Raw genomic sequence first — 14,925 nt, 5'->3', positions numbered from 1 at the left:
ACAGTCCACAGAATCCGACTCCAGGTCCTGCAGCGGTATAAATACTGACTGCGTTTACCATCGTGTTTCCTCAGGATTATGGGGATGGATGATATAGAAGTCTACAGTCCCGCTATTAGCTAGAGGCAGTGGTTGGCTGCATTGTCTTTTATTAGGATTGAAAGATGTCTGCCCCATCCCCCCCCCTCCCCACTTCATCTCACACCTCTCCAGATCTACGTATGATATTGACCCTGCTTCTCACAAGCTGTACGTTTTTATAGGTTTTCCACTGTTCTACAGTTTGGGTTTTGTTTTTGTTTGCCATCCCTTTAATTTAACAGGTTGAGGAGAGGAGGACCCTAACGTTCTTCAGAAATCATCTCCCATATCTCCAGTTGTAAGGATGTCCAGAGTAATATATGTATAAATAATATCAGCAGCTCTTCTAATAACCTAAAGTGCCTGCTCCAGGGTAGTGGACCTTTAAGCCCCTCTCTGATACAGTGTTGATGCAGAGGGCCAAGGGAACAGTAGTCCATAAAGAAAGCCTCTCGCATAAATCTAATTTACTTTCTCCGAATAGTAGAAGTACTTGCCCTTTAAATTATTTTTTATTGAAATCCAAAGACCATGCTCCCAGGATCATTTCATCATCCAGCGCAAGAGACAAAGCAGCTCAGCTACAGATCATCTGTATTGCATATAGCCAGAGGTTTATAGGCGTAGATAGGGATTCAGCATGGGGGTGCACAAAACACATCCGTCACCTGAGTGGGCCTCCAACCCAGGTAAAGCCACATCATGACCGCTACGAATACACCTTACGTAGTGTTCACGCCCCCTGTGTGTCCTCTAGACAGTAATAATGACCCTTTTGAATCCCCTAGATAATGACCTCTGTGAGTGATATGGTGACATCGTTGTGCCACCTGTGCCGGGATGCTGACGTACTGTGCACGTTCTGGCGTCCTATGCTGAACTGGCCAGCAGTTTACAAGATGGAGGCTGGGACACGCACATGCTTCAACTATATCGGCATCCTGCAGATGTTGATACCTTTTGAGAGAGGTGCCCGTCCTGATAGATCCCACCATGCAAGTGGGCCCGGGACTGCTGCACCCCTGCATTCGGGTGCAATCTACATCCCATGCATGTGAATGGATTTTCTACAGCTCCATTAACATACATCGGAAACTTACTGCGGTGGAAAAATACGCCACTGAACGACAGTGGGGCTCATCCTGTTATGGATCCACCACATTGCAAACTGCATAATAAAAGAAGCCCTGTCGGGGCATGAGGTGATTGACCACCAGGATCCATGCACATCCAGTGCCTGTAAGTGATGCCACTTCTATATCCTCACCTCCCATGTCCCCCGTGCACTGTGTATTGTGGACTTTTCTGAGGCACATGTTCAAGATGCCCTGCTAATATTTTTTGTAAGACCTACATCTCTGAGGGCACGTGTGATACGTAGACTAATATATAGACATCCAGATATAGGACTGCAGGAGCCACCTGTTTGATTGCCGTTTAAGCTCCTCTGTTCCCCATTTTGTTGTTTGCTGCTTCCCTCCCAGCATGATCCTCTCCACCTTCAGTAGGATGCACGTATTCATCCGTAGGGATGGGCGCTTCTATCTCCGGGGCTTCATGTGACCATGTCCAGTCATGCATTCTGCTTCTCTTGTGTCACCAGGACTTTCCTGTAATGTGAGCCTGTCATGTGGAGGCAGCCATATTGAACACTACGAGCCCACCTTTACTAGACCCTAGTGATGTCACAGAGGGACACAATCACTGGTTTCTAGTGGAGAATTTTCATGGCTGCCCTCACTGCTCATCCATAGTTTTCATACTGTAAGACTCACTGCATATGAAGAACCCACGTTTAGCTGGAGGTCAAGAGGAAAATCCACCCAGTTATTCTGGACAATTAGACGCAGATATACTTTAGCGATGTGTCTTATAGTCAGGAAAATACAATTTTTACACTGTAAGACTCACTGCATATGAAGAACCTAGGTTTAGCTGGAAGTCAAGAGGAAAATTCACCCAGTTATTCTGGACAATTAGAAGTAGATATATTTTAGCGATGTCTTATAGTCAGGAAAATTCAGTGCATATTAATTATGCAATCGCTGAATATCCCTTTAATTGGCATGATCCAACCTGTTCCTTGTGGAAAGAACCCCTCTTTCTGAATCCTGATGGTATGGAGGAGAGGACGGGATGGATGATGAAACCACTTTACATGCAATGATGGTGTCATGATCCGAAGGAAGAAGCCCAGTCCAGTGGGTGGTGGCATGTTACCCTAAATCTACTTCGGTGCCTTGTCCTGGAGCCACCCAGGATACTCACCGTGGCAGATTGTGAACTTAATGGTGATCTGATCCAGCTCAAATCTATGGTGGCTTGTCCCATCAAACAGTAGGACTATACACTGTCATGGGTGACCTGTCCAACCAGGCCGAAAAGGAGAGGGCACCATCAAAAGTCAGAGAGGGGCAAGTGGCACAAAAGTGAATTTTGATATCCTCTCACAGAGTAAGCCGTTATATTTGCACTGACCCATCAGAGTTTTTGACCTCTCATACATAGGTCCTCTGTCCACCATAAACCGATCTCTAGTGAAGGTCGTCTGCATCCAGGAGACACAGTATGAGCTCCATCTATGTAGATTGGAAATGAGCAATCGAAAGGTTTTGGCTACATTACTTTTATGATAGTCGTAGATTTCTTTTTGTTGTCAGTCGTTCTTCTGCTGTAATATTGATACTTGGATACAGACGATATCTCTTCCTATTGGCCAGGTCACACAGGTGGATTATCTGCCCAATGTATTTACCGTGCTGGATGTATGGAACGTATTCTGGGTAATCCCGCACATTACTGGAGTTTTCTGGCTGGAAAATACATCATGCAGATGGTATATCTGTGTGACATATGTCTTCGGGCTACCCCTTTGGAGCCACCTTACAGGGCAATATAATAACTCAATCAGCTAAAAAAAAAAAATGTCATGCTTAAAGTAAAAAAAAAAAAATAGTATTTAAGGATGGACATTTACTTTAAAGGGCATCTGTCAGCAGTTTTGTACCTATGACACTGGCTGACCTGTTACATGTGCGTCTCGGCAGCTGAAGGAATCTGTGTTGGTCCCATGTTCATATGTGTCCGCATTACTGAGAAAAATTAGGTTTTATTAAATGCAAATGAGCCTCTAGGAGCAACGGGGGCGTCGCCATTACTCCTAGAGGCTCTGCTCTCTCTGCAACTGCTGTCCTGGACAGGGCCTAGCATGATCACGTTTTCACTGCCTGGTCCTGTCAATCAAAGTGCAGAAAGCAGCGCCTCTAGGTGTAACGGCGACGCCCCTGTTGCTCCTAAAGGCTCATTTGCATATATTATAGCATCATTTTTCTCCGCAATGCGGGCACAAATGAACATGGGACCAACACAGACGTCTTTAGCTGCCAAGCGCATATGTAACAGGTCAGTGTCATAGGTACAAAACTGCTGACAGATGCCCTGTAAAGTGAATGTCCATCCTGGAATACCATTTTGTGTTTTTACTATAAGCAGGACAATTTTCCTTGGCTTATTGAATTATTAAAGGGGTTCTCCAGGGCTTTTTTTTTGGAACGGAGTCTTCTCATCTGTGGACAATTGATCGTTACCTCAGTACTTACCTGGCCATCGCCGCGCCGTCTTTGCTTCGCTCAGGCTGGCTGCAGGGTTTTCTGCTCTCAGGAACTCCTTTGGTTGCAACCTGAGAAAAAGAGGCCACAACCCAGTCTGAGTGCAGCGGAGACAGCGACATCGGCGGCGTGACGGACAGGTAAGTACTGAGGAAACAATCTTTGATCCACAGTTGAGAAGACTCTGGGATTTTCTAAGAAAGGTTGGAGAACCCCTTTAATATATCTTGATAGCAGTCGGGAATCTGTTTTTCTGATACAGAACTGCAAATCTCCAGCATAGAGCTAGTTAAAGTGCTCAGGTAAGCACTCCGACCTCTTCCTAGGCCTGTGCAGTCACCTCTATTGGTCATATGGCCCTTGTGCAGCTCTGTACTGTCACAGCCACTGTACAATGTATGGCTCTGTGCTCGGTATATGTGACAAACAGCTGATCAGCGCGGGTGGCGGGAGTCACACCCCCACCGATCAGACATTGTTGATCTGTCCTGAGAATAGGTTATTGATTTTTACGCCTTTTGTTAATGAATTTCAGGCTGCCTTCAGCCACCACTAGGGGGAGCCGACTGCTTACTGTTATACTGAACAATCAATAAAAAAAATACAGTAACCTCCCTCTAGTGGTGGCTGCCGGTATGTCATAAATGACTCCTGAGTCTGCAGGGGATTGGGAGGTTTGTATCAGAAAACAGATCTCGGGCCAATAGATATGTATTATGAATTTAAAGGGCAAGAGACTATGATAGCAGAGGTAGAAATTATCTATATCACTAGCGAGATGATTGCTCTTAGCTCTGTGAGACAATTGCAGGGGAATTAGGGAATTACTATTGAGGGGTTTTCTCCTATAGTATGTGGCTCCATTAGGACCTTCCCGCTGAGTGCAGGAAGGAGCAGTGTCTGCAGTCTGGTTTACAAACGTATTTTCTTTCCGTGTCCGTTCCCTTTTTTTTTTTGCGGACTGTATACGGAACCATTCATTTCAATGGGTCCGCAAAAAAAAGGAAGGTATTTCTGTTCCGCAAAAAAATAGAACATGTCCTATTATTGTCCGCATTACGGACAAGGATAGGACTGTTCTATTAGGGTCCAGCTGTTCCGTTCCGCAAAATACGGAATGCACACGGACATCATCCGTATTTTTTTGCGGACCGCAAAATACATACTGTCGTGTGCATGAGGCCTTATCCTGTTAATGTGGAGGCGATTGATTTCTCTTGCAGGCAGAACATGAACTGCGAGTGGCTCAGACAGAGTTTGACCGTCAGGCAGAAGTGACCAGACTGCTCCTGGAAGGGATCAGCAGCACTCACGTGAGTACCAGCGTCATGTATCAGCACTGAGAGCAGTTTTCTGGGTGCAGTCATTTGGTGGGAGCAGCCCTAAAGAGGTCTTCCCCGAAAAATGAAGTTATCAACTGGATAGGGGATAACTCTTGGATTGATGGGCTCCAACTGTAATAAAGACCATGATTCGGGATCCGGAGAGGAGAAGCAATGCAGGATAAGGTAGATCTACACTTTAATGTGGACCAAGACTTTTTGTGCATTTTGACTCCACAATAATCATTATGATCATTTCAAAATGAATGAATTGTAAGGATTATTGGTACATATGTACAAGGGGGTGTGCACCCTGGGTAGACCTGCAAAGGGAAGCGTATGCAGGGCGGGTTCGCATTAGCGTTAGAGATTCCGTTATAACCCTTTAAGAGGCATTCCGTTTTGCTCCGTCCTAATACATTTCTATGGACACACATAACAGTTCCATATTTATTTATTTTTTTCGTTATGCATGGCGGAAAAAAAAATAAAAATCGACAGGACTTTTTTTTTTTTTTTTTCTGTCATGCATAACGGAAAAAAGAAAAACGGAGCTGTTATTTGCGCCCATAGAAATGTATTAGGACGGAGCAAATTGGAATGCCTTTTAAAAGGGTTCCGGTTTGCATTCTGTTATAACGGAATCTCTAAGGGCTCGAGCGGATGCCGTGCAGGTAATCTGCTGCGTGAAAGAGAGCCAAGCCCCGTTCTGGACAGCAGAGGCACGGAGCAGTAACGTGATTGATAACGCTCCGCGCCTCTCTGTGACCTTTCTACTACAAAAGTTGGTCACCGTGATTTTGTAGCAAAAAGGTCACAGAGGCGCGGAGCGTTATCAATCATGTTACTGCTCCGTGCCTCTGCTGTCCAGAACGGGGCTTGGGTCTCTTTTTTACGCAGCAGATTACCCGCACGGCATCCGCTCGTGTGAAAGAGCCCTAATGCTAATGTGATTCCGCCCTAACCTGCTTCCCGGCTTCTTTGTTCCAAAGGCCTCCACTGTACTCCTTGGATGTAAACTTCCTATGTGACGCCGCTGCAGCCAATCGCTGGCCACTGGGGTGCATCGTGTGACCATTTCACATGACAAAAGTGGAGCAGGGTCGAACAGGAAATTTACATCCAGGGAGACCGTGAAGGGATGGAGCCGGTGAAGCAGGTGAGTATGCTTACCTTCACAGGTCTGCCTAACCCCTCCTCCTTTAAAGGGTTATTCTCATCTCAACCATTATGGCTGATCCACTGGGTCCCCATGTCATGGCTGCTGTAAATGGAGAGGTGGCCCAGCTCTCTCCATTCATTTCTAAGGGGGTTCCAAAAATAGTGGAACATTCGAAGATGGGAATGAGTGTTTAATATCGGACAGGATGTGTGTGCAGGCGGTAACCTTGCCGACACATAGGTCTACATAGGAGCTGTGGACACATAACGGTATGCTGTTTGCACAGTTGCTTTATTTTAGATGCATTGGAGCAGAATAAATTGTAAATGTGGTCGTCGCCTGTAGTAGAAAAGTGAAATGTGTTCTTGAGCATCTATAGATGGGAAGATGCTGATTGACCTGAAAGTGTCGGTGAACGGTTAATTCCCAGCAGATCTGCTTCTGTATTTCTATCATTTCTTCCCTGTTTACCCAGTGGTTTCAACCATGACATAGGAAACCCTATCCTGGAAAGAGCCTTACGTCACCTGCCGTGTCTTCCACAGGTCAATCACCTCCGCTGCCTGCATGAGTTTGCCGAGGCCCAAGCGACATACTATGCTCAGTGCTACCAGTATATGGTGGACCTGCAGAAACAACTGGGCAGGTACGTGACCGAGGAAGCAGAGGGCAGGGATCGGCAACCTTCGACATCCTCCAGCTGCTGTGAAACTACAACTCCCAGCAGTCACACTTGCTCAGCTGTTCTTGTTACTCCCATAGAAGTGAAGGGAGGATTCTGGAAGTTGTCGTTTCAGAACGGCTGGTGTTGCAAGTCTCTCACACAGGCTATCGGCAGCCACCACTAGGGGGAGCTTGCGGCATATGAGTTTATATTATCCCACAGACTTCAATGGGAGCTGTAGACATCCATATGCAGTAAGCTCTTGTTGGTGTCAGCCGGCCACATGTTGGGTCTCCCGGAAAATGATTCTAAGGCCTCATGCACATGACCGTATGTATTTCGCGATCCACAAAAAATACGGATGACGTTCGTGTGCATTCCGTATTTTGTGGAACGGAACAGCTGTCCCCTAATAGAACAGTCCTATCCTTGTCCGTAATGCGGACAATAATAGGACATGTTCTATTTTTTTTTGCGATACGGAGACGGAATGCACACATTGAAATGAATGGTTCCGTATACGGTCCACAAAAAAATGGAACGGACACGAAAAGAAAATATGTTCGTGTGCATGAGCCCTAAAAGAGAGATTCCAGTTTTAGCCTATAGACGTTGTTCTTTGCACATGGAAATGTTATTGCATTTTCCGTCCTTTCAGCATCAGTTCTTCACTTATATCAGAATCTTCGCTTTTTGCCTCCTTTGGTTCCAGTTTATTAAAAAAAATTTTTTTAATCTCTCCTAGTCATGTGACGGGCACACAGGTGCACAACTCGTTACAACACATAAATCTGATTACTGCCCTGTACCTCTGTGTCCATCACATGACTAGGACAGACCTGTATCCGCTGGAAGTAAACAGTGAGGGTTTCTATTCAATGACAGCAAGCAGTAGTCTTAAACTATGAAGTATCAATACAGGAAGTGGGAAAGTGTATAACACTTCATAGTATATAAGGCTAAAAACAGCCCTCCATCCAGTTCGGCCTGTTATCCTGCAAGTTGATCCAGAGGAAGGCAAAAAAATAACCCTGTGAGGTAGAAGCCGATTTTCCCCACTTTAGGCTACATGCACACGACCGTTGTGTGTTTTGCGGTCCGCAAAACACAGATGGCGTCCGTGAGCGTTACGCAATTTGCGGAACGGCACGGACAGCCTTTAATATAACTGCCTATTCTTGTCCTCAAAGCGCGGACAAGAATAGGACAGGTTATATATTTTTTGCGAGGCTACGGAACGGAGCAACGGATGCGGACAGCACACTGAGTGCTGTCCGCATCTTTTGCGGCCCCATTGAAGTGAATGGGTCCGCATCCAAACCGCGACTCAGATGCGGACCAGAACAACGGCCGTGTGCATGAGGTCTTAGGGGAAGAAAATTCCTTCCCGACTCCAATTAGGCATCAGAATAACTCCCTGGATCCCCGACCCCTCTCTACTAGCTATAGCCTGTAATATTATTATAGAATAAAATTGGCTGGGCACTCTCAGGATATCTGCACCAATTGAAATTTATTAGCATATATTACAATAGCGCTGAACAACAGTATATATTAGCGGAAATACTCAACACTAAATCACAAAAAACACATAAAACAACCAACATGCAGTAATATCATGTAAAACAACTGGAAAATAGAAATCTAAAATATGATAAAAATTGAGGAATAAAATGGAATACTCGATAGTAAAATGATCGTATAAATATTCAGCCGAATATTTGTTTAATGGAAAAGTCACCTCGGATACTGGTCGCAATAAACTGTGTCCTCTAATATTGTCCTATTCGATTAAATCACAGGGGTATCCAAAACTACAGTCCCAATACGTGGTCCACTGAACCAACTTTAAGCGGCGTCCCGCTTATCACATCCACCAGCAGCGTCTCACTGGACTGAGAGTCGTATGAATAAAAGTGCTGGATAAAATCGCTGGATAAAATCAAACGGTCTTACCGTCTCCCTTGTTAATTCAACGAAGGTAATAATATGATCCTCTGAGTCTGTGGACCGATAGTTCGTCAATAGCTTTGCACACTGGCAATTGTTTGGCACATGTTCAGGCCTTCCACATGGACTTAGGCCTTACAGGTTATATTCCAAGTGAGCCATTCGTGTGACAGACGATTCCTTCTTAACAGATATCCAGTAGATTTTCCAGATTCCCAAGTGGTCCAAGTTTCTGGGGTCCTGTCAGCCTAGACAGGACCCCAGAAACTTGGACCACTTGGGAATCTGGAAAATCTACTGGATATCTGTTAAGAAGGAATCGTCTGTCACACGAATGGCTCACTTGGAATATAACCTGTAAGGCCTAAGTCCATGTGGAAGGCCTGAACATGTGCCAAACAATTGCCAGTGTGCAAAGCTATTGACGAACTATCGGTCCACAGACTCAGAGGATCATATTATTACCTTCGTTGAATTAACAAGGGAGACGGTAAGACCGTTTGATTTTATCCAGCACTTTTATTCATACGACTCTCAGTCCAGTGAGACGCTGCTGGTGGATGTGATAAGCGGGACGCCGCTTAAAGTTGGTTCAGTGGACCACGTATTGGGACTGTAGTTTTGGATACCCCTGTGATTTAATCGAATAGGACAATATTAGAGGACACAGTTTATTGCGACCAGTATCCGAGGTGACTTTTCCATTAAACAAATATTCGGCTGAATATTTATACGATCATTTTACTATCGAGTATTCCATTTTATTCCTCGATTTTTATCATATTTTAGATTTCTATTTTCCAGTTGTTTTACATGATATTACTGCATGTTGGTTGTTTTATGTGTTTTTTGTGATTTAGTGTTGAGTATTTCCGCTAATATATACTGTTGTTCAGCGCTATTGTAATATATGCTAATAAATTTCAATTGGTGCAGATATCCTGAGAGTGCCCAGCCAATTTTATTCTATATTTATTACTTCTGGGAGTGGACAGGGTGAGTCCACCCGACTGAGTGCACCTCTTGGGGCTGTAGTTACTCTTGTGCGTTACATTTATTTTTACATTTCTACTGTAATATTATTACCCTCAAGAAATACATCCAGGCCCCTCTTGAATTCCTTTATTGTACTCCCCATCACCACCTCCTCAGGCAGAGAGTTCCATAGTCTCACTGCTCTTACCGTAAAGAATCCTCTTCTATGTTTGTGTACAAACCTTCTTTCCTCCAGACGCAGAGGATGTCCCCTCATCACAGTCCTGGGGATAAATAGATGATGGGAGTGATCTCTGTACTGACCCCTGATATATTTATACATAGTAATTAGATCTCCCCTCAGTCATCTTTTTTCTAAAGTGAATAACCCTAATGTGGATAATCTTTCAGGGTACTGTAGTTGCCCCATTCCAGTTATTACTTTAGTTGCCCTCCTCTGGACCCTCTCCAGCTCTGCTATGTCTGCCTTATTCACAGGAGCCCAGAACTGTACACAGTCCTCCATGTGTCTGACTAGTGATTTGTAAAGTGATAGGACTATGTTCTCATCACGGGCATCTATGCCCCTTCTGATGCAACCCATTATCTTATTGGCCTTGGCAGCAGCTGCCTGACACTGGTTTCTACAGCTTAGTTTGCTGTTCACTCACATTCCTAGGTCCTTTTCCATGTCAGTGTTACCCAGTGTTTTAACATTATAGTATGTACGGGTGACTTGCATTATTCCTTCCCATGTGCATAACCTTACATTTGTCATTCATTATACTAACACTACATGCGCACAACCATATGTTTTGCAGTATGCAAATTTCGGATCCGCAAAAAAACAAAAAACGGATGAATCCATTTGCTATCCGTTTTTTTTGCGGATCCATTGTAACAATGCCTAAAACGGACAAGAATAGGACATGTTCTATTATTTTTTTTGCAGGGCTACGGAACGGACATACTGATGCAGACAGCACACAGTGTGCTGTCCGCATTTTTTCAGACCCATTGAAATAAATGGGTCCGCATCCTATCCGCAAAAAAAACAAACCGGAATGGATACAGGAAACAAACAAACAAAGTTCGTGTGCATGTAGCCTAAGAATAATTTTTTTTTTTTGCTGGGATCTGAATACCCCTTTAAAAACGGGCAACTATAATTTAAAGAGGACCTGCTACATCTATTGAAATACGGGTATTCCCTATGGCTGCTGTAACCTTAGACCGGCTGTCCACACCTGCACCAGATTTATCACAGGGGGGTGGAGGATAAATCTTTTGCAGGGAGAGACCTACTTCTCTGACTATAGTATACCAACTACCTCATTAGTTGTCTCAGTTTTGGTGCAAAATGGACCCCAGAGAAACCCAACCCCTTGTCAAGCAAGCGAGATGTGCCAAATTGCACCCATTTTTAGACAGATGTTTGGCGCAGACATGAGTAAATCGGGCCTGTGTTGTTCCTCAGTTATGGCTCCTAGAAATGCATAAATGGTGGCATCTGCAGCCACGCCCTTTAGTCTGTATGTAATATTGGAACATGTATGTGCACGTGGTGATTTACACCACATTGTATGAATAGTATTTATTTTGAACCCAATCTACATCAATCTCACAAATGTCAGCAAAAGAAAATTACCCCAGGGCCTGAAATGTAAAGAAAATGCTTTGGTGATTGTTCCCTTATGGTCCAGACCAATGATCCACAGTCTGTGGCCCTCCAGCTGGGGCAATAACTCCCATCTTGTCCAGACACAGCCACAGGCTGCAGACCACTGGTCCACGGCCTCCGTTTTCCATTACAAATTGCCAATAATCTCTCTCTCCTCCCTTTATGCTTCCAGTTCCAGGGGTGAGGTGTAAGTATATTATACATGATGTCACATGTCTATATGTATTTGGTGGGAGGGAATGTGGTGCATGCCACGTATTCATAGTACATGAATAAACGGCATCTATTCACATACGTATGCATCCTAGAGCATTCGTTTGGTGTGAGTAGAGCCTATCCTCATGCAGAAACGTAACGTCACAGGGACCCAATGAGGTTAGGGATTGTCTCGGCATCAGCGGGATCAGTGAGTATTGGTTCTATTTTATTTAATTTTTTTAAATCCATTCTGCCCTTTTTCAAATAGTTTTTCTTTCCCCACCGGACAACCCTTGGTGTTGTAGAATATCACTCACAGGTGATGCAGTCCTCAGGAAGAGTAAGGCCCCTTTCACACAAACGAGTTTTCGGCGCGGGTGCGATGCGTGTAGTGAACACATAGCACCCGCACTGAATCCGGACCCATTCATTTCAATGGGTCTGTGCACATGAGCGGTTTTTTCATGCATCACTTCTGCGTTGCGTGAGAATCGCAGCACGTTCTATATTCTGTGATTTTTCACGCAGCCCTGGACTCACTGATGGTTGCTAAGAGATGTCGTTTGTAAACCTTCATTATTTTTTTTTCACGCTCGTGAAAAACCGCATTGCACTCGTGCGGAAAAAACTGAAACACTGAACGCAATTCCAGATAAAACTAAATGAACTTGCTTGCAAAATGGTGTGAGTTTCACTGAACACATCCTGGCACAATCTGTATCGTTCGTGTGAAAGAGGCCTAAAGGTTGTATTGGAGATGTTTCACACGAGCGAGTCCATTGCGGGAATCGCGCAGTGTGTGTGAGCGTGATCCTCCGTTCTGGACTTGCAGGAGCGCACAACCTTAGGCTACATGCACACGACCGTTGTGTGTTTTGCGGTCCGCAAATCGCGGATCTGCAAAACACGGATGGCGTCCGTGCGCATTCCGCAATTTGCGGAACGGCACGGACAGCCTTTATATAACTACCTATTCTTGTCCGCAAAGCATGGACAGGAATAGGACATGTTCTATTTTTTTTTTTTGCGGGGCAACAGAACGGAGCAACGGATGCGGACAACACATGGAGTGCTGTCTGCATCTTTTGTGGCCCCATTGAAGTGAAGGGGTCCACCTCACCAAAACAACAGCCGTGTGCATGAGGCCTTATTATTTATAATGCTATGTGCCTCTGCATGACCTTACTTCTGACATGAAACGGTCACTGTGATTCTATAAATCCGTATAATGCAGTGCACTATACTGCAAGATGAGCAGAATCGGAGAGTGATTTCCGCACTGCTCGTGTGAAACAGCCCTTAGACTGGAAGATAGTCAACCAGGTCATCGCTAATGAGCGTTCATAGTAATTAGTGATGTGTGATCAGGCCACACTCAACCTTCAAGACCTTGTGCTGTAACAGCAAGCAAAAAAAACATGGCCCCATTTATTCCAGGCATCTGATCTCAGTGGGAAAACCGCAGCATAATACAGCAATGTGAATGAGATTTGACAAATCTCGTGTACACTTCGTTTTTTTTCCCCCGTAGGTGCGGCTTTTAAAATCTGCAGCCTGTCACCCATGCAATTCCGCAACTTCTGTAGAGTGGGTTTCCACATAGACGTCAATGAGGTTGTTTACATAAACAAAAAATCTCCAACAAAAACATGATAAATACTGCAGATTATCTGCACCGTGTGCAGTCGCATCTTACCGGTTCATGCCCGAGATGGGAACAATCACTGTAAGCGCTGGGCAGGGGCGTGGAAACCGCAGTACTCACCGATCCCCTGCTGCATCCGTTCCATCACTTACCGGGTCCCTGCCCCCCTCAGCCAATCACCACCTAAAGGAAATGAAAACCTTCAAGATTAAACGGTTCACTTCCAGCACCGCTGGTTATGAATGGACTCCTTCCTCTACAGGATAACCAGAGTGCACCTTTTGTCCTTACAGATTTCCATCGACGTTTGTGGGGAACGCAGATGCCATCGTCCCCTCTCTCAGCACCTCCCCTCCAGCCGCCACTCTCCCCTTGCTCCAAGCCGTAAGTCCCAACCCTGCAGACGGGACCCTGAATCCAGCAGACGTCAAACCACCTTCAAGTGGCACACGAAAAGCAAAAGTGCTATACGACTACGAGGCAGCAGACAGCACTGAGCTTCGCCTCATGGCCGACGAGGTGAGCTGAGGCTGCTGAGCCTGTTTCCTATGTGTTGTATATTAGGATTTCTTATCGTTAGCCATGTCCTTTCCTCTTCCAGTTAATCACGGTGTACAGCCTCCCTGGCATGGACCCAGACTGGCTCATTGGAGAGAGGGGGAACCAGAAAGGCAAAGTCCCCGTTACGTACCTGGAACTCCTCAGTTAGACTGAAGGCTGCGGCTGTGCAGAATCTCTCAACAAGCCAATCGCCCCTTGGGGCTGCTGCTTCTTCTTCTTGTTTCCCTTTGTCTGTCCTTGCAAATCCTTTCTTCACCAGTCCCCTTTACTGTGTTTGATCAGCCTCCGCAGTTTATAATAGCTTCCAGCATATAAGAGGTTAAGCACCATTGCTCAATGTGTCATTAAATGATCCTGCTGTTGAGGGAGCAGCCGGGGGCGAACCCATCCTGCTTGCACTAAAGTCACAGATTTCAATGGTCTCTGCCATACACTCCTACCCCTCAGGTCTGCCCCGAAAATTTGTTTTTTTTTTTGTACTCACCGTAAAATCCTTTTCTCGTAGTAGGCATTGGGGGACAGAGAACCATGAGTGCCGTGTCCCCCAATGCCATGCACGAGAAATCTTGTTTTAACCTAAAATGGGTGTCTGTCCCAATTCTGAACACCCAATGTGGAGTGCAACAGGTGGAAGAATGCACTGTGGGGGCCAGCGCTGGGTACGTGGTAGTGTCCACGTAATAGGATCACTATCACCGCTATGCAGAGAGGAGGTTTAGGGTGCATTCTGCTGTTGCGTGAACCCCTCAGTGTAACCTACAATTATTATCCAAGCTGGCCCTATATACATTCCCTTATGTTTGCAGCATTCTTCCACCTAAAGCAGAGAAGTCATCTACATAGAGTGAATGCAACTAACAGGTTGTCCATTGGGTTCTCAAATCCCCTGCTGCTGCTCTCCAGGTCCTGGTCCAGACTCGACATGCTGGAAATGGTCGCTCAGCCAAGCACTGGCCGTACTGGTGACCCACCTCTGCAAGTAACTGGCTGAGCGGGGGCGTTCCTGGCATGTTAGTAGGGCCTGGAGCAGTGGTGGGGATCAGCGAGATTATGGCTTATTAGAGCATCTGTCAGCAGG

General features: G+C 45.4%; 1 protein-coding gene across 1 annotated transcript in view; it reads left to right on the top strand.

Moving 5' to 3' along the window:
- SH3GLB2 (SH3 domain containing GRB2 like, endophilin B2) overlaps nucleotides 1-14,125 on the top strand; it is a 44,318-nt gene extending 30,193 nt beyond the window's left edge. The window contains 4 exon segments of the mRNA XM_044268579.1: nucleotides 4,913-5,002; nucleotides 6,719-6,819; nucleotides 13,580-13,805; nucleotides 13,888-14,125. Coding sequence (XP_044124514.1) covers nucleotides 4,913-5,002; nucleotides 6,719-6,819; nucleotides 13,580-13,805; nucleotides 13,888-13,995 — 525 coding nt within the window. The 3' untranslated portion in view covers nucleotides 13,996-14,125.
- The last annotated feature ends 800 nt before the right edge of the window (nucleotides 14,126-14,925 follow it).

The sequence above is a fragment of the Bufo gargarizans genome, chromosome 9 (assembly GCF_014858855.1).
Source record: "Bufo gargarizans isolate SCDJY-AF-19 chromosome 9, ASM1485885v1, whole genome shotgun sequence".
Classification (NCBI taxonomy): Eukaryota; Metazoa; Chordata; class Amphibia; order Anura; family Bufonidae; genus Bufo; species Bufo gargarizans.
This window is presented reverse-complemented; position numbering and strand designations above follow the sequence as displayed.